The sequence below is a fragment of the Chanos chanos genome, chromosome 12 (assembly GCF_902362185.1).
Source record: "Chanos chanos chromosome 12, fChaCha1.1, whole genome shotgun sequence".
Classification (NCBI taxonomy): domain Eukaryota; kingdom Metazoa; phylum Chordata; class Actinopteri; order Gonorynchiformes; family Chanidae; genus Chanos; species Chanos chanos.
The window spans coordinates 16,609,451-16,633,883 of NC_044506.1; the positions used below are offsets into that span (position 1 = coordinate 16,609,451).

General features: G+C 42.0%; 2 protein-coding genes across 2 annotated transcripts; one reads left to right on the forward strand and one right to left on the reverse strand.

Annotated features, from left to right (window-relative positions):
• Positions 1-3,541: 3,541 nt before the first annotated feature.
• elp2 (elongator acetyltransferase complex subunit 2) lies at positions 3,542-22,018 on the reverse strand. The gene is made up of 22 exons (XM_030788931.1): positions 21,887-22,018; positions 21,445-21,523; positions 21,085-21,155; positions 20,590-20,731; positions 19,593-19,670; positions 19,236-19,300; positions 19,048-19,114; positions 18,313-18,480; positions 18,013-18,096; positions 17,683-17,783; positions 12,990-13,121; positions 12,422-12,571; positions 11,324-11,515; positions 10,996-11,065; positions 10,717-10,815; positions 9,330-9,387; positions 8,471-8,543; positions 7,085-7,277; positions 5,724-5,845; positions 5,338-5,474; positions 4,971-5,084; positions 3,542-3,897 (listed from the first exon to the last, which is right to left on the reverse strand). The coding sequence occupies exons 1-22, from the start codon at positions 22,016-22,018 to the stop codon at positions 3,735-3,737; spliced, it is 2,490 nt and encodes an 829-aa protein (XP_030644791.1). The 3' UTR covers positions 3,542-3,734.
• Positions 22,019-22,766: 748 nt separating this feature from the next.
• abitram (actin binding transcription modulator) lies at positions 22,767-24,375 on the forward strand. The gene is made up of 6 exons (XM_030788532.1): positions 22,767-22,824; positions 23,038-23,089; positions 23,184-23,313; positions 23,434-23,510; positions 23,626-23,695; positions 23,803-24,375. The coding sequence occupies exons 1-6, from the start codon at positions 22,767-22,769 to the stop codon at positions 23,938-23,940; spliced, it is 525 nt and encodes a 174-aa protein (XP_030644392.1). The 3' UTR covers positions 23,941-24,375.
• Positions 24,376-24,433: the final 58 nt, after the last annotated feature.

A 24,433-nucleotide genomic window follows, 5' to 3' on the forward strand; every position in this document is an offset into this window, starting at 1 on the left:
ATAAAAGTTTGTTTGTTTTTTTTAATTCAAGTTGCTGTGTAGCTCTTTTCATATGGACATGATGTGGTAAAAAGTATAGCTGTTTCTTTTGAATGAACGACATTTCGTTTTCAATAAGTTATTGTTAATTGAAAAACAGAGAGCGTATTAATAAGGTTTTATATGAATTATAGAAACATGTTCAGGTGATGTTATATTTTATCCTTGAAAGCCCAGCTATCACCAGAGATCTTTTTATAAGAAAAAATGAGGGGTGTCTAACTGTTTTAGACCATATTCATCAACCAATTTGAAAACATTAAATATCGCTTTGAAACATGCTAAAAATTAGTAGGTCATGAAGCACTGTTTAAGTATTTACAAGTAAATACAATGGCTAAAAACAGTTGATATTATTATATTTTTGTTTTGTTTTGTTTTTTACTTCAATACATGTTATCTATGCATACATGGTCAAATAGATTTGAAAAATATTACATTATTACAATATTACTTTTTGTTTCACAAAATACTGTTACTTAATTTTCCAGAGAATTCTAATGAATGCAAAACATATGAAAGTGGCAATAAATAAACCATAGCAGAGATGCATTTTGAGAGGATTTCAAATCTAAATCTAAATCAGCCCTGATCATAACTCCTTCATCAATATTTTCAGCTTGTTCTGAAATCGCTCTTTTTCTGTTAGACTGCACGCAGTGATGAAGATGAAATAGAAACATGATCATATGAACTTTAACACTAGACCTTTACAGCTTTTTGATCATCACTGAAAATGCTGATTTCATCATAAACTCTCAAGTGTCTCTGTCGAAAAGTTTGGGTTTGATATTTCTCATGGCATCATTAAACATCAGAACAATGTTAAGACACAACAAAAAAAAAGGCTTTTTTTTTGTGCTTACATGTTTAACAAAACAGTGTACTTCAGCACCGACATGACCCTTTGTGAGAACAATTCAAAAAAGGGCAATCAAAATTCACAGCAAAAACCTTCTCCCCACAACTCATAAGGCAACCGTTGCATTTCCTTTTATTTTTCCCTTTTTGCTTAAATTTTTCATCATTTTTGGTTTGTTTCCATCACTTGTGTGTCACTACAACTATAATAACTGTGAATCTGTCACATGCTCTGCCTTGTCCCTCAGAGATGACAACAAGTGAGAGACAAAAGACATCAGGAACCAGGGTACTCTCTTAGCCTTTTTTTTCTTTTCTTTTTTTCTTTTCTTTCCAGACAATGCTGTAGTAATGTGCTGTGGTCCTCAATTGTGAGTGATTCAAACACAATTTCATCCTTGCTGTTGACCTTCAACACAATGAATTGAACCTAACAGCAGGATCTGTAGGACATGTATCTCTTTCTAACAAGTGTCTTGTTGTTTCAGGCAATAAACACTGCAACTAAACAGATGATTAAAAAGAAAAAATCATAGTTGCTCAATTTTTTGTCCTGTTACTTTTACTAACTGATGTTTCTGAACTATGGACAATAATCAGTGGGACAAATTCATCCCCATAATCCAAGTCAATATCCTCAAATAACTGTCATATGGACTTTGTCTAATGGGGTAGCTGGTTGGAGTGTACTGGGACAATGTGGGTATTAATAACAGGACTTCCTCCACACCCCAAGAGAATGAAGGACTATTTTTTCGTGTACATAATGTATACAACACATTTTTCTGTAGAGCTATTATTATATGATAGTGGGGAGGGGGGAATGTTTAAAAAAAAAAAAGGAAAAAAACAGAATGTTGGCAGTGAGTGTGTATGTCTGTTTGCCACTCTGTGAAAATGTGCCGTCTTCAAGTTTACATCACTCTATTCAAATCTATTTATTCTGTAATCTGTGCTGGACTTCTACTTCTTTTTTTTTTTCTTCTTCTTTTTTTTTTTACATCACAAAACATCAAAGCCCATTGAGAACAAAAATATCCTTTTCTTTCTTTTTTTTTTATACAGTACTTTTGAAAGTGTACACTTCTGTGCTCCACAACTCTTCTCTTCTTGGTGTGTTTGCACTAGCACACACACACACACAAACCAACCCACATATAAACACACACGCATACACACACACACAAACACACACACACACACAGAGGAGCTCTCAAAAAATTCAAAGTGGATGTGTTCATTTCATATTCTTGTACCCTTAAACTGCATGGAATCATAACATTTTTAATAAATTATTGCAAAAAAATGTTCTTTTATTAATAAAAAAATCAAAAAGAGACTTTGATTTTTCATCATTGGTCATCACAGACCAAAAATTGGGTCAGCTCTACATACCGACGAGAACGCTTTTCCCACCAGTGAAGATCACGTCTTTGGCTCAGTACAAAGTTTTTTTTTTTGTTTTTTCTTTCCCCACCACACTCACACACGCACTAGATGAATATGTAATGAACTCTTCTGTAGGTTGTGGGGGTACTAAATAATTGAGGGTGCAAGGGGCCACATGGCAAAAAGGATGCAGAGGAATGAAGTCCTCATGACAGAGTTAGCTTGGCTTTTCCATCAAGCTCTCAAATATTTAACGTGTTAGTGCTAGACAAGACCATCTGAATCCAGGAATGCTCTTTATTGGAGAAGCATGACGGGCCCGCCACTGTCCTCAGAAACACTGGTCACCAAAACCATATTTACTCTGGATTCTGCACATATTATTTGTAAAAGGGAATTTTTTTTGTGCTAAGGAACCTACATATCCTGAGGACCTCAACCACGATATGTGAAATATGTTCGTGTGAATGTTACGTGACACTGAGCTAGATAAAGTGGCTCCCTGTTACACTAATTAAGATATAGTACTTTATTCTGTGATTAAATCGGCCATTTTATTCAAGGTCACAATAAAAAAAAAAAGTCCACGTCCTTCTCCGGCATACCTCTCCATACTGTATGATTAAAAAGAGAATTATCAAACTACCAACTCTGCTATGAATGATTTATATTCAAGGAAAGTTTACAGCCCAAATGACTCAACGCAGATCAAAAAAAAAAACCAAAAAAAAACACAAACAGCCCTCGCCCAAGAAGACTTAAAACTGAGTGACGGGTTCACAGTCTCACTTTCTCTCTTTCTCCTCTGTCTTTCTCCCCTTTTCTTCCATAAAAGAATGTTCTACGAAAATCACAAGACGCAAATAGTGTAGTAGCGCATAAATAATTCAGTCTACGGTGCATAATACATTATGACAGAATTGTGTAGTTATATAATATACATTAAATCCTTTATTTAGAGCAGGATTCCTGCAAGTTTAACTCCAAACAAACTCCAAACATCACGGGCCCTCAACTTCCAGATATTCCCAAAATGTTTTCCCACGCGCTCTCTGCACTACAAATGTCAAAACGTGCCTGGAAAAATAATGCAGACAACTGATCAATAGAAAAATGGGGATTTATTATTACATATTGAAAATTGGTTCCTATATAAAACATTAAATAGCAGTATGTTCATCTCTCCCAGACACAACAGACTACAGCAAATGAAATCTACTGCAGGTTTGCAGAGAGAGAGAGAGAGAGACTCTTGAAATTCTGTAAGCTTAGTAACTTACTAAGCTTACAATATTTATGATGTATATTTCAATTCAACAAGTCATTAAGACCACGGTGTTCTTAAAGTCATGCGCATAGCCCAGGCTATTCGCGTATGGCAAAGTCTATAGCAGAGTCTACGCTGATTAGATCTTGAGTTACTATGCAACTATGATCTGTAGTTATCAAGTGAGAGCTTGTGTGTTTATATTAAAGATTTTAACAGAGTGGTCAGCCCCAGCGCTGGCTAGCTGGACCCATGCGTTCTCTCCTCTCTCCTCCTCCTGACCCGCACAGCCGGCTTTGGGTCTCCAACGTAGACGCTTCACTGTCATTGTGTGGCTTTGGCTGTAGGCGATGCGTTGTCAAGGAAACCCTCCGACATAGAGGAGACAGCATGCGGTATCGCACGGACCGCGGCTGAAACGTCTCTCCCTCTCTTTCTTTTCACTCGCGCTTGTTCTTGATCTGCTTCATTCTTTCTCTTTCATTACTGTCTATCATTCACTCACTCCTCAGCAACTGCCTGTCTTTTCCCTTCTCCACTCTCAGTGCTATTAAACACCTGCCCTGTCAGCACAACAACAGTACTGTCATTACTGGCACTGTGTTACTATAAGAGAAAGCTGTGAGATGTAACATTCTACCATTCTACCACAGAGAGACAGAGAGAGAGAGAGAGAGAGAGAGAGAGAGAGAGAGAGAGAGAGAGAGAGAGAGAGAGAGAGAGAGAGAGAAAGGTGTAAAAATGAACCTGTCCTTCCCTTGACCTCAGGTTTGGCACCCTGCTCTGATCAGTGCTAACCCTGGCAGCTCACAGTCTCGCTGTGCGGCCCTGGGTACTTGTGTCTCTTTTTTTTTTGGCCAGTTTAAAACCATCACCCTGCATCTCCGGTCCACATCCTGCCTGTCGTCCTGGTAACCGAAGCACTTCCTCTCTTCTCCCACAGTACGGCTGCGCGAGTCTGCAGGTGCGTACGTGACCTCGACGACGTGTGGGTTTGACGTTGTCATTTTTTTGGGTTTGAAAACAGGTTACTGAACGCCGTACTAAACCGACAGCGCTACTGATACCGTAGAGACTTTCTCTAGTTCTGTTAACAAACCGAAGCCGACATAACATCCAATTGCTGCTGACAATCAGTTTAAATGAATCCAGACACGACGGCCTCACTCTGGGCGTCATGAGGACATCAGTCCGCTCTGCCAAACTTCTATCACAAACCCGTTAAAACATCTGACAGGGGGCTCCTGTTTCCACTCATTAGCACAGAAAGGGAATTCAACGTGATAGGAATATAAAACAGTCTCGACTATCAGTCTTATTCTGCAGAAACAAAACCGTCTCTCTCTCTCTCTCTCTCTCTCTGTCTCTCTCTCTCTGTCTCTCTCTCTCTCTCTCGGTGGGTTTTAAAGGATACGAGATGTCCGTCTCGCCGCATTTGCTCCAGTCGGAGCCCGAGGACGAGTCCTCCGCCGCTCTCCACTTATATAACAGGATCTGACCGCTCTCCAGTCCCACAGCCAGCAGGTAACTGCGGGAATAACAACAGCCAGAGGTGAACAACTTCAGACACAAACCTGACCCGCTATATACGAACACCAACTGTACTGCTGTAACACCTTTTATATGTTACGAACGTTGTGGGAGGACAATGGTAGCTACGCTGCAGGAAGCTCTTTTTGGCCGAGGACTGGCTGAGCCCACTAAGTAACTTTATTTGTTTATTTATTTATTTCTCTGGTCCTTCTCTGGGTGAGAGAGAGGTTTTGGTCAGAACCATGTACCTTTGATCAGAGCAGGGATGAGGGCAGATGGCGACGGCCGTGGCCGAATCCCCCACGTCGAGGACAGAGGAGCGGGGACCGATGGTCGTTCTCTCGTTCTGATCGACACCATCTCCACCAAGACCCCATACAATGACCTAGACGAACGCGCGCACACACACACAGGGTCACGCACAGTCTCCTACTGATGGACCCAGTGCACAAAAAAAAAAACGCTCCTTCAAAGAGCTTCCTCAATATTTTAGTGTCAAACGTCCTAGACAAAGCAATTCTTTTCACGTAAACACTGGTGACATCTAATGAACAGTAAAACCAGAAAAAAAAAAATCTATGCATCAGCCCATAGAAAAATGGTGTGCCCTGTATCTAGAAAATATGAACGTTACCTTTTTGTCTCGACTAGATGTGACAAAATATTTGCTGTCAAAGCTCCAGTCACATGACCAGATGATGCGCGCGTGTACGGCCGTGTCTTTTTTGGTGCGAGCGTAGAGGGAGAATGGCGGCCCTGGAAGAGAGATTAAAGCAGATGGAAGAAGCGTGAGAGATGGCAAAAAGGCTAAAAAAAAAAAAAAAAAACATTTAGTCACAAGCACATTTATAGATCTATAATCTCTCCTTCAATTATAAGCGCTCAATTTTCCCGAAAGCATTTGGAGTCATTATGCTACGTTCAAACCGCTCCTAACCTGCAGCTATCGACTTCATTTAAAATTGTCCTAATTCTTCTTCAACCAGTTTATCCCAGGCAAAAAAAAAGACACACACCTTTTTACAGAGCACCACTGCTTCATTTTGCACTGATGTGGGATTAAGAGTAAATGAACAGCACGAGAAAACATCATTTCTGCTATCACGTCTGCTCTACCTGACTGTCTTTTTCACCTTTCATCACAGTGCTGCTGTCCAAAAACATCATCTGTTTGTTAGCATCTGAGACACTGCTCCAGGTCTCCTTGAGACTGCCTGTCACAATACGTTGATCTACTGTAGGTGTCGGATCCGAACCGGTCGCATGTGGTCAAGTCGTCACGCCCCAATGACACCAAAAAAAAGCGGCCAGCCAATAACAGAGTCCCGTCTGGGGCTGAGTTTTTTTTGGGAGGGGGGGGCTGCCTGCATAACAGCCTCCTCTAATTTGAGCTCAGGCAGCGGCTGCCCGGCCAGCTGCCGATTGGCAAGTCTCTACTCATTAGCCACAGACACAAAGAGGGAGAGACAGAGATGGAAACTAAGGGGAGGGGAAGGTGGGGGTGGGGGGGGGGTCTCATCTGTTTGATAGAGATTTCTCCACGGTAGTCGGCAGCCATGTTTGGGCAGGGCTCTCTGATCAGCGTTGACATCGTCTAACCGCGCCGTGTCTGCTTCACGCGGGGACTTTGAGTAATTCTGGCTTCAACCAGAACAGACTGCGCCCTCTCCCCCCCCACCCTTCCTCCACCCACCACGGTAACCGACAAAAGCGCAGACACGCAGGAAAATGGAAAAAGAAAAAACAGACGCTCCTCCAGTTAGCCCACGTCAATGACAATTTAGCCTGGAGGATGTCTGAAACATGTGCTGAGCGCTTTCCACAGTCTCGAGGCAGCTTCATTGTATCCTTAACACACTCTAAACAAACATTAACATACAAGGACCATGTAGTCCCTGAACTAATAAACCAACCCGAGCTAGAGAGGAGCAAAATATACCGTCTCTATAAAGACTTAGGAAAAATTACAGAGGTGACGGTGAACCGGAGGTTTACCCGAGTCGGTCGTGTTGGGGTCCTGCCGCTTCCATAGCGACCAGGTCCGGTCGCGAGACACGGCCAAAAGGTGGCGTCCGTCCGGGGAGAAGGCCATCTGAGTGACAGTGAGACTGTGACAGGGCAGAGCCTGCAGCTGCTTCCATGAGGTGGCACTCCAAAGCAGGATGACGGCGTGTTCCGCCTTAGAGGCCTTGGACAAAAGAGACCGGGAGAATGTCACTGACCAGTCAACAGGTCTCATTTCTGAGAGCATTTTTATTTTCACTTGATCAAATATGGAGTGAGAAGTGTGGTTATGCATTGTTAGAAGGTTTTCTTTGTGCCAACACTGACTTAAAACGCGACGTGACACGTCTAGGCACTGCAATAGCTATGGGAACAAAGGGATTTGTCCAACAGGAGTTTGTTTTCCCAACACTTGATTGAACCCATTAGTAAACTTCTGGAGTCCAAACATTGAACTCATGAATTTAAACAGGCACTGACAGTAGAAACAAATACCTGGAAGACATGGAGTCCCTCAAGACCACAACGAATAGCTCTGCATTAGAACCAAAAGAACTAATGAAAAGCCTAAATCACGACAGTCTTACAGTAACACAGCAGTCAATCACCCAAGTTCAGGACTGTTAAAAATTACACTGATAACTTCATACTATTGACCCAGACTGAGGGCATCTGTGTGGCTCCTTCTGTTGTAATCTCACCCAGGAGGGTGAGTTTTATATAGGCTTTACTTGGTCAAAATTGTCCCAAGCCCTGCCTTACAGGCCTTCTAGCCAAGGCTCCAACAGGGGGCAGTAACGAGCGCTGACGTCCGTCCCGATGTGGGGCAAACAGGCCAGCTGCCGAGGACGAGCCGGGCCCTGCCCAGCCAGTCATGACAAATGGCAGCCGATGTGTAAAATGTGCTTCCATTCGCTCTGCGCAGAATTAGACTGGACTACGGGGGCCTGACCGAGATATGGTATTCGCTGAGTGCACACATTGCATGTCATTGTGGCCTGAGAGCAATTAGACTTGGTAATGTGAATAATACTCATAACTGAAGAGTTCATTGCCTTTTTTTTTTTTCTTTTTTTTTTCTGTCCACCATTAAACGCTGCGACTCATTACAGGGCATCTAATGAAAGGCTATAGCTCATACAACAGGCAGGTCCCTGAGAGACTGTATGACGGATTTAATCGTTTTTAAAAACATCGCTGACCCTGTAGAATAATGATATGAATTAAAAGCCATTACAAGACAGAGAGAGAGAGAGAGAGAGAGGGGGGGACAGTGTGTGCGTGTGTGTAGTTGTGAGTTTGTCTGATATCATCACGTTCACTTTAATGCAAGTGACGTCCCTAACTTGTAATCTCCGCTCCCTTGCATGACAGTACCTTGCACGCTGAGGCGACCACAGTCCTGGTGGGGTCTGATGTCAGAGAGAACAACTCAAAGCCGTGACCGTATCTGGAGGGAGTCGGGGAGAGGAAGTGCACGTTAGGTAAGGCGTCCCGTCACGACTTAATCGTGAAGCTCAGGACTGTCAGCTTATTCAAAGAAGGTTTCCGGCAAAGGCTGTTCCTTTTTAAACGTCAGATCTGCCATACTATTAAAGGCTGTAGCCTGAAGAGAAAAGAGCTTTACAGTCATTTAACTTGCTTGTAGATTTTTATGCTCCAGATCAACAGACTAGGTATGTACAACAGAGGGTAACCAAACAATTCAGCTATTCAGTTTAGCAGTGAATTGGTTCAGGCTGATTCAAAAGCTTGTTCTTCTCAGTGGAATTAAACATGTTTAGATTCCCTGTTAATTAAAAATTCATTGTGTGAAAATGTGTACTTTAACTTACATGAGCACGTTCAAATGAACTCTATTTGGGCAAGCCAGGTAAGACTGGGGTTGATTTTTTTTTTTTTCATATGCTTGAGCATATGAAAGAGTTTGATGGTTAGTTATTACATAATATAATTAAATTACTTAAAGTGTGGATTTAGTAGACGTGGATTTGACTGAATATCACATTAAAATTCTCCAGCTAGTCCTAAACAATCCCTACTCTGTCTCAGAATACAACAATATTCATATCTAAACAAAATTCAACAGCAAAATAAACACTGGTATGAAATACTTGAGCTGCATATTTAGACTTTTGGGAATGCATTAGGTCATTAATTTGGCATTTTCAAGCAATAACTCTGTATATTCTTTTAACCACAGAACCAGTCACATTAAAATGAATGTGAAACTTACAGCTTTTGAACCTCTGGCCACAGTGTGTTTTGCAGGAGGTGGTCTTCCGGGGGGGGCTCTGAGAACACACATTAAAACTGAGTTTGATTTGAGTTAACGCCTCAAGATAACATTCCTACTGTTCCACACAAGGCTCCTCTCTGAATGTACCGCTAAAACACGTCCTCTGTCAACTTACTCGGCATCCATTTCGAACAACGGAGCTTTCTCTCTGCTTCCCCGTGGTGAATTGTTTCGTGGGGAGGGAGGGTGTCACAAATTAAATTTACCCCTCTCTTGACTTGTTCTGCAGCCAAGATCACACTCTGCCTCCCCGCACGCATACACACTAAGGCAACTCACACCAAACCTCATCTGACAATGGATTCAGATACCTTGGCCTTTTTCCCAAATCTTATTTATCTCTCTGGTTTGCCGTTTTTTGGGTTTTTTTTCCCTCTAATTATTCAGTTTTGCCGCTCAGAGAGAATCGAAAGAGTCCCCATTATTCCGTTAACAAGTCCCTGACTGCCTCATTGCTCCTGCCATAGCCTGCAGTCTTCAATATTTCAACTTTTGCAATTACATAAGCCTTCTCTCTAATTATGATTTCTGATTAAGGAGCCTTTTTCAATCACACTGATGGCCATTGCCTGTGTTTGCCTGAAGCGAGAGAGTGACACGAAAATCCCCCCCCGCCCCCCTCCACCCGACTCCCATACTCTCCGTATTCCGCTAATAACATTTGTCTGCGGTATCGCAGATTCATGCCCCTGTTACAGCGCTGAGCCATGGAAAGGCAGTGCTCTAATAACTGCCTGTCATGAGTGCTGGATATCACAGTCGTTTCCAAGAACAGCCCCCCCCCCCCCCGCCCGCCCCCCGTCAGTAAGACCTTCACAGCCTGGGTCTACCACATTCGCTAGAGAGCTATCAGCTCCATGTACAAGTTCTCATACAAGAGAGCCACATTGCCATCATGACAAAAGACACAGCTACCTTAGAGAATGACTACACGGGCTCGATCGCAATTTTTATATCGTTATGGAATTCCGTGTCATGTTACATTCTCTAATATACTTATCTGAAGAGAAACACATTCGTTTAGACAACTGAACTGAACTGACAACTGAAAAGTAGAATAGTTGAAGCTGAATTTGTAATTTAGCGGCAATGTCTACTATAAGTCAACACATACTTGCAGTGACGCCTCACTAAATATCATTTCTAAATCAGCAAAGGAGATACCTCTGGCTTTGAGGTACTGTAGGAATAAAAGTCAGGAAAAAAAAACTAAATCATGATTCTACATCTTAGAAACACTCATACGAGATGTAAAAAGCACAAAACATATCAGTGTCAGTATTTTAAGATGGTGTGGGAGTATGTGTGTGTCAGGCTGTCATACCTGTCAGCTTGAGAGGCTGGAAGTAAGACTCCTTATACTGGTCAGATACACTGTTGAAATCCACTTCTTCCTCTTGGGCATTCTGGGATATGATGTCACCTGTCAATCAGACCACAATCTAAACACAGTTTACTTCAGAAAAACAACACTAAGAGCTAATGGAGGACAAGTACAAAGGGAAAAAAAATAGCTGCAAAACCACACAGCTCAAAAGATGACACTGGAAGCCTTTGCACGCTATAACAAAAGGGTATATACAAGAGAGAGAGATGGAAGAACCTTGAAAAACAGCTTTGTTGGAGAGGCCCAGAGCAGGTGTGCTGGCTCCCGCCGGTAGATCTGCCACATCCTGACAGTAGAGGTAATAAACAAACACCAAAACCATTTTCTGAGCAATGTCATGCATCCAGCTGGAGGAATGAGTCATCAAGACTCTAAACAAAGACTGTGCAGATAAAGTTCTAAGAAAATGTATTACATAGTTTTCAAAACTCCGTTTTTTTGATCACAACTTTAGATAGGGAAACCAAAATTGTGAAGTCTCAAAATATCAAGTGAATGAGCAGTTCTTTTGATGCCGGAGGAATAAAACAACAATAGTACATACATTAGATGCCAGTAGTTTCTCTAGTGAAGCTCCCCCTATGTTGGCAAAGTTCTCGACAAAGTTGCGCGGGGCTCTGAAAACGCGTAGAACCTTCTCGTCCGCGCCAGAGACAAACTGGAAGCGGCCAACCATGGCCAGACACTGCATGTCATAGCCGTGGATCTGAGGACGAGAGATCTCATGCCACGTCGCCTGTGGACGGAGAGAAAACAGGACGGCGAGGTTTACAACCTCTGTGAAATCACGTGTAACTTGCTTTGTTTTATTTAACTCCGTTACACATGCAAAGGACAAACAACCTCTCCCATGTTCTCCCATGACTCGTCGTGTTCCGGCATAACCTAGCATTATTAAACCATACATAATGTGGTTAAATAGTCTGTGCATCTTCTGCAAACAAAGACACAGGCCCTCGCTAAATAACAAGGACAATACTGTGAGCACTGATTTAATTAAGTGTTCTGTTTTTGACATAGCTGCCATCTCCACGTCTCTTGAAACGAGTGACGCTAGCTTTCTTGTGTTCTATTTTATACTTCTTCACTGCATATATACAAACACTTCATTTTCAGTTGTAATTTATGACTGGTAATAAATACTGATGTCAGAAATGATGGTGAAACAAGCCTGTAAATGTGTCTCGCAGATTGAATCTAAAATGAAACCTGTGGTCGAGTCCCAAAATAAACACACAGTCATTTTCCCCACCAGCTTCTACCACAAATGTAAACAGACTTCAAAAAATAGTAGGTGTTTGCAAAAAGAACATCCTGAGCACAAATGAAATAATAATATTTGTTCAACAGTGATTTTAATGAAGTTCCGCTAGAGGCAAAACAGCCTCTTCCTGTTTATTTGCCATGAAGCTAATTCTGGCTGGATTTTTCAGTGACTTATAGACCAAATGGTTGTTATGATAAAATTCAATCAGTCACACTGTAGGAGTAAAAAATTGGCTCACTGTAAAATAAAAGGAAAATGTTATAATATCTTTATACCGAAATCATTATTCCACACACAGAGTTGGCTCTGGTGCTTGTACTAGAGCCCTGTCATCAGTGTCATTTGAATGAAGTTTAAAGAGGTTAAAAATGAAACCTGGGTGCACTCTTTCCTCTTCCAGGGTATAAAAAGTCTGGTGGTCTGGTCTGAGCCCACACTGACCACAAACTCCCCCTCTGGCTCCCAGCTCAGGTCCTGCACCGCGTCAAAATGTCCCGAAATGACTACACCAGGGCTCCACTCTCCCTTCAGAGGAGATATACACACACACACGGGCACACAGGCACATGTGTGTACGCGCACACACACGCACACACACAAGGGCGCGCGCACACACACACAAGGGCACACAGGCACATGCACCACGTACACACACACACAAACACACACATACACAGAGGGATGAATCATCTAACAGTGCTTTCTGATGATTGGTGAGGCTAATGTTTTCCATTTAAAAACAACTGTGATGACTAGACTGCCTTATTGATTAGCCAATCCAGAACTGACTGATTCACTGCCTGCTCTCATCCTTAACCACTAAAAAGACTAAAAATCAAACCACTAGCGCTCCAATCGCCGAATTAAAAGTTTCAGAATATTTGGATGTGCTTTGTAGGCCTTTACCTTTCACTAGAGATAACCTTGCTGAGTTAGGACTCACCTGCTGGTTCCTGTCTTTCTGCCAAAGGTGTAGCGCCCCGTGGAAGGCGTGAGCCAAAATCATAGAACCGTCTGGACTCATCTGACATCCATAGAAACCCAGTGTGTTCCCTCCCACCTCCCCAACACGGACCTGGAAAAGGGAGGCAGGTAAAGCAAGGTTCAGAAACAGAGTTTGACTTACACACAGCAAAACACATTCAGCCTGTGTGTAACACCCCTCATGCATCTCAGTATGGGATGTTTTTTTTTTTGTTTTTTTTTATGATTTAGACATTATGTGTTTTGGATGACCCTCAAAACAGATGTGTTTTCTCAGACACCACTGGTGCTGCTCACCTTCCAAACTGAGATGCAGGAGACGGGGGGGGGGAAATCAATAAACTCTAATTCATTCTGAACCAAGGCTCCAGAGGGAAAGAAGCTATCTTTTATAAATGTCTGCCTAGAAGGATCGTCCAAAGTAGCGTATCACAATCTGTCCCTGAGGGCCACCTGTTCTGGCACACTTAATAAAGCTAGAGAAGGACTTCATAATTAGTGAGCTGAGACAAGACTGTTAGTGCTGGCTACATACAAATTTTATCGCGTTGGGTGGCTTTAAAAGAAGGGCTCAGAAAAACAACCTTGGATGAAATAAAGGACATTGTTAGAAATACAAATCTCAACAAATTATATTATGAAATGAAATTGCAGTCACCAATAAAACCTATCAACGTAACAGCAAATTTGTGAACCATAGCCTCGTTAAAAAAGATTGTTGGTAAGACATAAAATTAATCAGATAAAAGGACTGGACGCAGTTCACGAGTTTACTGGTCAGACTGGGCACGCTTTACTTCACATGAATCCTGAATAATGCCAGTCGAAATGTACAGCTGCGCTCCGTCTTTTTTTGCCATTTATTATTAACCACAGTTATAGAGCGCACGGGGAGAGAACACAAAATAAATCAAGCCAAAGAAGGCATTATGCCAAGTGGAGGCTATTAGAGGAGGAATATAAATTGTGTTTGCTTCTTTAGAATACATTAATTCTCATGCTAGCCAACGCAGTCGCGCCGGAGCACGTCACATTAAACAAATGGGGTTTAGAACAGACAACGTTTGGGAGAAAACGGCCCCGATTACATCCTAAAAATGAATTTGAGTGTAAAACCCCTCGACCAGGCAGGGCTAGGAATGCCAACGCAGCGTAATAATTTCCTCCACAAACGGTGAAACCCACGGAACCCTCTGCCCTCTGTCTGGCCCGTGTCTAACACGCTTAATGCCGCTCGAGTGTCTCAAATTAACGGAGGAATTGAGTCGTGTTGCGGCGCAGGCAGGAACACGGAATAAAAACAAGATAATTAGTCATGATTATATCGTCATAGCTAACCTGTGCTGCGCTTATATTAACTGTAGAGTACGTGCCAGGGGTTAATTCTCACTGATTGAGATCATTTGGCGGCGTTTGTGTCACAGACCATAGCCGAAACAAACAAGCAAACAAAACAAGTTATGTTGTGCATAGCGTTTACATGATGCCACGTGAGGTAATTTGAAGAAAACTAAAACATGGGTTTGACATTTTGAAACTTTTAGCACATATACTGTGCGGTCAAATCATTGTGGAACTGAATGTTACACTTTACATGAAGGTCTTGGAAAAGACGATGCCAAGCTTTAATCCGTTTTTCACTAGCTAGAGACTGATAGACGTGTCTTGTATCTTAGGGAGCCTTGAAAATATGGCCAGAATTACAGCCCACATCTGTTTTAAAATTTAAGGTAAACATAAACTGTATTTATTAATTTCATATTCCTGCACACACATGCACGCACGTACGCACATAACAAATGTAACATTTTGAAAATACTGTTGTTGTTTTTATTTTATTTTATCATTTCTTTATGCATTTATTTATTTATTTTTAGGTTAATCAGAATTTGATTTTTGGTCCTGCCATAATCACACCACATTGAGGATAACATTTTTCATGATCCAGCTTAAAAACCACTGGACAGCACAGCTGAACCAGTAACAGTTCCCAGAAACCTAAATGTCTCATAGTGAACATGCTAAACGTCAACTGTTTTAAACAGCCAACAGCAAAACACTTTGGGAGTAAAGTGCCATACATCTTCCCCTGATCTTTTGGTTTATGGAGTCATGTCAGAGATGCCCTTTGCAGACACACCCTACAATCTCAGAGCAACACGATGGTGGAACTAATGACAGCGATAAAGCATGCCTTTCAGTTTGAGTGGCATGGCTTTCTTCCAGTCATTCTGGAAAGAGCAACGCAACATTAACCAAATTGGTTTTGAATGTTATCCACAATGGAGCCCTTACATCGCACTCACAAACTCTTTGAGGCATACATATATACGTGCGTGTGTGTGTGTGTGAGAAAATACGTAAATCCTACTTAGATCCATAACATTGTTGTGACTGTAAACAAGTTGAAACTGAAACAAAGCAATAAGGGAAGAGGCCTTGATGTATGTAATTCAGCTTGGTCATCAGGACATAGTCAGCCAGCACATTATAATCAAATACTGGAACACAATGGTAGAGACATGGGTCCAACATGAGCTACTATCATACTGCATACTGTTTTAAAATTACACGCTAACAGTCTGAAGTATGTATCAGTTTAGGCCTTGTCTTATCCTCAGCCCTCTACAGGCCATTCTCTGACTGTCCTGACCCGGCAGCACTAACAAACAATTAGCACGGGAGCTAATCATTTTGTTCTGACGGACGCTCAGTGCGTCCACACCAGCCTTCACTCCCCACTCCTTCCCAGCTGTTAACAGGCAGCATGAGTCGTTAGCAGGATGTACTTTACCCAGCGGTCTGTCTGGCCGCCCTGCTGCTAGCTGACTATCCGCTAAATTTGACCAATTAAGCTAATCATTATGGAGGAGGCCGCCCTTTTTTTTTTAAAGGAAAAAAAACTGTTAATTAGCCCCAGAGAAGCTGGTCATTTGCCACTTAGTAGGAATTTTCAGGAGTATTTCTCAATCTTGGTCATGCTAATGTCAAGCGGGGAAGCTTGGCAAACTTGTCTGTTAGCAAGTGGGTCATTACTGCTAACGCTACGGTGGTGTTTAAGTTTAATATTTCAAAAAGTCTCTTGTAAGGCTTTTAAGTTGAAAAACGTTTTATAGATTAATTATATCATGTAGGAGAATACGTGTTACGTGTTTTATATCTTAATCTGGACCCTCTAACATGAAGTAATGGAAATCGGTAAATGTGTGTGATTGGGGGGGGAGGGGGGTCTCAGGTGGAGAAGGGCGGTTTCACCATAACACACTTTCACTTCCTCTGTGGGCATGGAAACCTGTCAGATCAAAGGGTTTTCTAACCCGTTTGATAACGTGGTTCGCAGCCCCCTTCATATAATATGCCCTTTAACGCCAAATACAGAGAACATTCGAAATATATTTTCATGTGTGCTGTGTAGATAAAGCTTATTTTTCTTCCACATGTTCACGCGTGGAGTAGCTATTCGGAGACGTACTTCTCTTTCTTTTTTTTTTCCTCTTCCATCAGACAACACAATTTAACGATCGGCGTCATCGTCGTTTTAATTGGACGAGCGGAGCACGAGAGTCGGTTGCCAATTGTGACAGGGCTCAGAGGAAAAGCAGGAGAACTTTCACTGAGGTGGCAGAGATCTCAGCCCCACTGAGAGACAGTTGGCAGAGGAGCATTGCTTGTATGTAGAGATCAAAAGGTAGTGTCTTCTACTGATCACCTATGCAGCCATGCCTGTTATCTACAGACGCTGTGCCAATCAAAACCCAGCTTATTATCAGCGTGGAGAAGGACGGGTTTCTTTTTGAGGATGACACCGAGAAAGAGAAAGAGCGGGGAGAGAAAAAAAAAAAAGAGAGAGAGAGAGAGATAGATGCGGGGTTATCTCAGGAAGAGCGATCCCTCCTTCTGAAGGGAATTCACCCGTCACTCACAACCTTTTGACAGAAGCGGAGGCAAGGACTTGGCTTTTTCGTGTGATTTCCATACACGTTTAAATTTAGATCCACACAGCAGAAAATGGTTGATGTTCTTTTCGCTCGACCTAAGAGAGCAGGGGTGCAAGGATTGGCAGCAGAGCCGTGAGCACCTCCTGCCGCACGCTCATCCTGTGGTTTGAACCATGACTGGCAGGGAGGAGATCCAGAGGACGTAAGGAGAGCAGAGAACAGAAGGGAGAAAAGAGAGAGAGAGAGAGAGAGAGAGAGAGAGAGAGAGAGAGAGAGAGAGAGAGAGAGAAAGCGAAGAAGAGATGAATAAGGGTGGATAAGGATGACTTCACAGTGGGATCTGCCTTATCCTGTAGTCCTGTCTGAAATGGTTCTCCCTACTGTGACAACAGATGAGAAGAGTTGAAATGAGAAGGTCAAGTAGAGGACAGCTGTCAACACAACTCGCTCTATTCAGTTCTTTCATCCTAATCCCGGTGCTTAAGGATGAACGCACATTCACGATTTTCCACTGCCTGCATGATATCTCAGACACTTTTCTTTGAGAGAATCTCCGGATACTCAAGACACACCTCATTATAATTTCTACAAACACAAACTGAAAGGTTAGAAGTGAAGTGAAGCGTGTGTTGACACAGGCTACGCTTCGTCTTATATGAGAGAACAAATGCTCATTGAACAATATGGAAAAGTAACCACTCTTTTCTGACTGACCTGTTCCACCCACACTCCTGACTCCTCCTCAGGACCCCACAGGATCATGGTCTTATCCATGGAGGCAGAGAGTAGACTCAAAGGCTGTTTCATTGAATCACCTGCAGGGGGAGACAGAGTGAAAGAGGAAAAACACACACGCAGTACTTCAGTAACGGCTTGAAAAATTAAATATGAAGTCACTGTGATCAGTCACCCCTTCAAGATCAAATGATCGTTTGAACCTATCGTGGACTAATACAGCATGAGACGAACATGTCTGTAACACATCCAAAGCAGAGTAAAAGAACTACAGCCAGAGATCATGACAAAAAAGGCGAGTCAAACCACCTTGCATAATGGGAGGCTGCCAGTGGATCCCATAAACCCAGTTCTCATGGCCTGCCAGCACCGTCTCCAGAGAAACAGCAAAGACTGTGGAGGCGCGGGGGGAGAAGAGGGAGAGGGAGAGAGAGAGCTGTATTTAACTCCGTTCTACAGGGCACTACATACACAGCACTGCATATCTATAAAAATTAAACATTTAAGGACAGAATGGAGGGTATCAAACAGCCTTTCCTAAAATACCCCTAAAAATCACACAGCCATATTCACACGTACAGTTAACACATTATATTATCTAATAAAAACACAACAGCTGTAAGGCCTCACCTTTATCAGCGACCACAAAAATATCTTCCTTCATTTTGATGACATTTTCATCCTGGGCACTGGGTTCTGCCGCGACAGTTTTGGCAAACAGCCTCCACACCCTGATCAGGCAGTCCTGGGCACAGCTGGCCAATAGCAGTTCTCCATCTGCACCCGACAGAGGCGGGGGGAAAAAAAAAAAACAGAGAGGGACTCGTGAGGAGCTGCGCGTGAGAGACAGAGGGACGGATAGGCTGATCCTCCCCGCTTCAATAGTTCAACGAGGAGAAACAAAGAGAGGCCAGAGCCTTCATCTGAGGGCAAACGACCATTTCGTGCATTTTGAAACGAAGGCCGAAGAGGAATCGGTTTGGATAGCGCATCCCATGGGGGGAACCTTTTACATTCAACAAGCTTTTTTTTTTTTTTTTTTTTTAATATTGTTTGTTGAAGAGCGTGGTAAAGTATGCGTCTCTCCACTACTGGAAACACTGACATTAGTTTTGGATCTGAACTGTAAGGTAGTATGGGTGGAGAAACTGTACTCAGAGCTGTGACAAAGAACCTTCTGTGCATTTCCAGTCTAATTGGGGGGGGGGGGGGTGTTTGGTTGGTTTTGCGGTGGGGTAAGGGGGTTAAAATATTATTTACAAAAGTAAAATGGTTTTAAACAAATCTTTAAAGAAACACAAAAAACATTCATATCATGAAATGGACAAAAACAAGAGGCCCAACCTTTGGCTGCCCATTCAACACCTCGGACCCAGTCTTCATGACCTTGCAGTGTGAGGACCCTCTGAAACTAAACACATAAAGAGAACAAAACAAACAAAAAAAAAACATTTAAACATTTTATATACACATTTCTGTTGATGTTCTCACATAATTATATGGAATTAACTTTTAGTTCATGTCTTATTCACCTCTCCATTAAGCTGCACATACAAATAGACTTTACTGTCATCTCCCCCACAGGCCAGAATGGGTACTGCAAGAACAAACCCCAAGTCAGTTATACCACGTAAACACCAGGCAATACATCAAAAACACATTCACTTGTTGATGACAGTTTATGATAGCTGCATATGGAAGATTACATCCAATCCAGAGTGTTAAAGAGAAAATAAGAACAGGGGGTATATGTCTGCTCTAGAGACATATTAAAAGCATGAGCACAGATATTAACATGACATTCAGTTATACAGCCACACAGACAATGGAGATAAATGGTAGTAAAGGGGAGGAAAGCAATTCAACAGCTAGCAGCAGGCAGATCTTACCTCTGCTGCCTGGCAACAGCGCCAAGGAGACATCCATCACGAAGCCGCTTCCAAAAGATAGGGTCTGGAGGCACTCAGCTAATGAAGAGAATGCAAACCGTATATATAAACATTAACCCATTCATCTGAGAGGCAGTTTTCAAAAACATGAATTTTAAAGAATTCATTATCCAAAAGAAAAAAAAAAGATCCACTCTTTCCCAGGGACACAAAATTGATGTATATGAAAAGTCATATGTAGATGAGAAGGCAGCGTAGTCATTTATACAATATTTACAAAAATGCAGAAACACTGGAGATTCTGCGAGCAAACTGAACACAGCTATTCCAGCACCTTATCTCTTAACATCACGAACACACTTCCCACAATCTTTTTTTTCTGATGAATAAGAGGAGAGCAGAATGTAACTGAAATAATGTCACGTCTTATCATTCTACAAACTCCCGTTAAGACTTTGAGCAATCATATCAGAATTATTGTAACTATTGAGGAGAAACGTCTTCCATGATTCTGCCCATGTATTGTATGTTAACCACAGGCATTTCAACCACTGGCAGCCTTTTTTTTTTTTTTTAATCAGTTTTACGCGAACCAACCAGCAGATGTCAGACTTGTCAGCTTCTCACTAGTGAAGAAGCATCAGGAGCAGTTTTTTGAGAGGAGAAATTCATTTATTCATTCATTTTCTAAGCCACCTGTCCTAATTAGGGTCACGTGGGATGCTGGAGCCTATCCCAGCGCTCATTGGGCAAAAGGCGGGGAGACACCCTGGACAGGTTGCCAGTCAATCGCAGGGCAGGTACACAGACAAGCACATTCACACACACATTCACACCTAGGGGCAATTTAGTATCTCTGGGAGGAAACCCACACAGACGCGGGGAGAACATGCAAACTCCACACAGAAAGGTTCGGAATCGAACCCACGACCTTAATGCTGCCACCCGAGAGGAGAAATGACATGCAAAACTAAAGAGATCTCTGGAAGTGTCCAACCTTTCCCATCACAGCAAGTCCATAGTTTAACAGTGGAGTCGGATGCTGCAGAAGCAATGAGTGACTCTGAAGAGTCCAGAGAGATAGCATCCACTGCACAGACAGGCCCAGAATGGCCCAAACACTGTGCCGAGGGAACAAACTGTAGGAAAGGGGCAAAAAAAAAAACACAAAGCACTTTTTTCTCTTGAGCCTTATACATCATATGTAGTTTAATCAAGTATCAAGTACAATTAGTCTGAAAAAGGCAACTTCAGAGTGAAGCTGAATTCATAACACTTGCTTAACTGTATAAAATTCTGATATGCAGGTCACCTATTGCTATATTGCAAAAAAATATAATTGCTTTTATATTTTGTCATAAAAAGGGGAACAATGCAGTTATATGACATAGAATGATTTGAATTTTATTTTATTTGGATGCAAAATTTGCCTGTCAGATCATCAGTACAATGTTTGTTGAGATTTTTATGAATATCAATGTTGTTCACATACCTTTCCATCCTGTTCTTCCCAAATAATAACACTGTTATCTGATGCTCCTGATACCAGCTGGGTTTCCACGCCTGTTGGTGCAGATCATTGTTTGATTAATCACATTACTGAATGAAGGTGCGTCCAAGAGGCACGTGAACAGAACTGTGGCTGCTGTCAAACTTGTATGTATAGCGTGTAGCATTAAACTAGTGGAGGACAATGGGAAAACCTGTAAACATTTGATCCACGATCAAAGGTTACATTTTTCAGATATGTGACAGTTAAAAAGTCTGCAAAAGTCGTGTACTGAGTAACTTAATGCAACCAAGGTTAGTTCAACTCTCCGCAAAAAAACTCTGCCTAGTGTCACAAACTTACCACAGTTATCTCTGTGCACCCACTGGACAGCGTTTACTCTCCCGGTGTGTTTGTTCAGAAGAGTGACAGCTCTAATTTCCTAGTACACAGAACATTAGAATTGCGTTAATGATCAGACATAACCAAGTCTGGCCAGCCCCAACGAACCCTGGGTTTTTAGCGACTGAGCATTTCCTCTTCACTGTGGCTATTTACCAGAGTTACAGCAAGCGCATACATACATTCTAAAGTCGCTTGGAAGTTTTCATTTAATAGTGTAAATGTGACGTATACAGTTTTAGCGTCTCATCACGCTGACACTGCACGAGGTTCCTGAATTACACTGAGAAATCGTTTGCTACACATCTGTATGACGCGTTGCCTACATAGGACGCCATCTTGGTAAACGGACTATTTAGGAGGAGAAAACTGGTCAGAAATCGGCACTGCTTTCTTGCATTACCTGGGGATGATACAAAGCGATTGAGTTACATGTTCCGAAAGCAACAGTTCCAGTTCGACTCCACGACACAACATTGGGCGTCCGATTTGCACAGCAAGCGACGTGACATGTTTGTAATACGGGCGCTGCCATCTTGACTGTTTGTGCCACGGTTATTACAAACGTGGACAACAATTCATAAGTTACAAAGGTTCCGCAGTCCGCCTGTCAGTTAATGACTTAGTATACAATATATCCCAGAGGAACGGTTAAGAAAGTAAATGGGAGACCGTAAAATATACTGACGAGACAAAAAGAACAGTCTTTTTTTCTTTTGAATCATATGACAGGTGAAAGCACCTAACATGTCCCCTAAACGAACTGAATAACGTTTCTCTACATCGCTTCGATATTTTTTTTACTGACAGCTATGAAGCTGAGCGAAGCCAAATGGAAAGTTTCCAGCCCCCTAGCTGTAATTCATCTTACTGCCACGCTTTCACTCACGCATACCATTCATTCATGCATACTAATACGTACTTAATACATACCTACACCTCTTCTCTTTATTAAATGTAAAAAGATTAATAAAGCGGGGAACACATCTTAGTCTTTCCAGTGTGCTCTTATTGCTGAGTTGACCTGTTTCTCTCGTCTCATACATTTCATTGTACCGTTGACCCTGTGTTAACCTACATATGACAAATAAACTTTTGAACTTGAACACTGATTTTGATCTGGCCGGATTTAAAATAGCAATGGACCAGTGTGACATGAGTTTACTTCCGGCACTAGAGTACTGAGGTTGTGGCGAGTGTGTTTAGCGCCGTTTCTGGTAATGAAATTTTTGTTGCGTTTATCACTTTTTTGACAAACAGGAGACGTTGTCATGGAGGGCACAATGCCACAGAAAGCGCCGTCTGTGATTGATCGCTATTACACACGGTGGTATAAAACAGGTAATGTCAGTGAACTAGGTACGTTAACTAGTATGGCTACATGATAACTACTGCCACTATGAAATGAGGCTAGACGGATAGCACTGCTGATATTATTAGTAAATTTACAGTATTGAAGGTAGGCATATATTGTCGCGTAGTAACAATTTCTGCACGTTTGCTCTCGTGAGGATACAATTCAGAGTTTGGTTTTGCTTTTTTTTTTTTTGTTAGATATGAAGGGTAAACCATGTGAAGATCATTGCATCCTACAGCATTCTAACAGGTACGAAAGTAAACGTTTTATTTTATTCGCTTTCTTTCCACATGAGCTAGTTTTAACGGATGTCATTAGCTTTGGCTTTAACGTGTCTTCACAGAATTTGTGTCATCACACTTGCTGAATCACATCCGATTCTTCAGGACGGACGTACAATAAAAAATATCACCTATCAGATCAGCGATGGATGCAGTCGCCTTAAAAACAAAGTGTCTGGGAAGTCAAAGAGGGTGTGTAACCGTGTTTTGTCGGACTCCACACAACAAACCAACAGTCACTGACAAAATTACTGAGATACAGCTTTGTCCTGCACGTGTACACTGAGTAGAACATTTCACTTTTCTTTTCAGGGCGGTCAGTTTCTCACAGAGTTTGCTCCTTTATGTAGAATAACATGCACAGATGATGTGGAATACACTGTCTTCAGGTGAGTCCTACCTGCAGTTTTGTAGCCCTTTCAGACACATTCTCTCAGTTTCTTATTTGTTTCATTTGGTAGTTCAGCTGAGTCCTCAGTTAGTGCTTGGTATGTCCCTGCACAGCTGTATCAGAGGTCGTCTCCTGGAAGTTAACGAGGCGATACTAAAGAGGCCAAGTCTTTTATTGGAAAAGGTAACTTTATCTTACACAAGTGTCCAGATTATTCGGATAATATAGAAACGTTTTTTAAAAGATGTACAGAAGTGTACAGTCTATTGTGTTTGTCTTTATCTTTATAGCCTTCCACTGAAGGATACATAGCTGTCATCCTGCCCAAATTTGAGGAGAGCAAGAGCATAACTGAGGGCCTTCTGACCAGAGCACAGTACGAGGAAGTTGTTTCTAAACGGACCAATCACCAGCCAGACCTATGCTGAGGTCACTGTTTACAGAACTTTATACATAATATCCCAGCATTCTGAGGATTGGCCAGAGACTCTTCATTCCCTCTCTTCTCACTGTGATGACTTCATATGGATATTCTGTAGAGACAGTCAGAGAATGACCATACTCAGTTTAACATCCTCAGACTCTTTTGTGTATACTTGAAGGCTGTTTTGTTTTGGCCCTTTGTTACTAGCAAATATTTACCTCAGCCTTATTTGTTGATTTTTTTTCCCCCCAACTTTATTTTCATAGCTGATATTTCCAAATATTGAATGTATCAAGAAGACTAAGGAAGTAAGGAAGGCATGATACTGAATATGTGTGAAATCACTCATTTGGATGTAAGTTTGATTTAGTTTCAGAATGACAGGAGACTGCAGTATTACAAATATTGTCCACAGGTGACAAGTGTTCAGTGAGGGGGGTGTGTGTGTGTGTGTGTGTGGATTTATTAGCTCATCTTGGATATGCAGTGCTTTACTT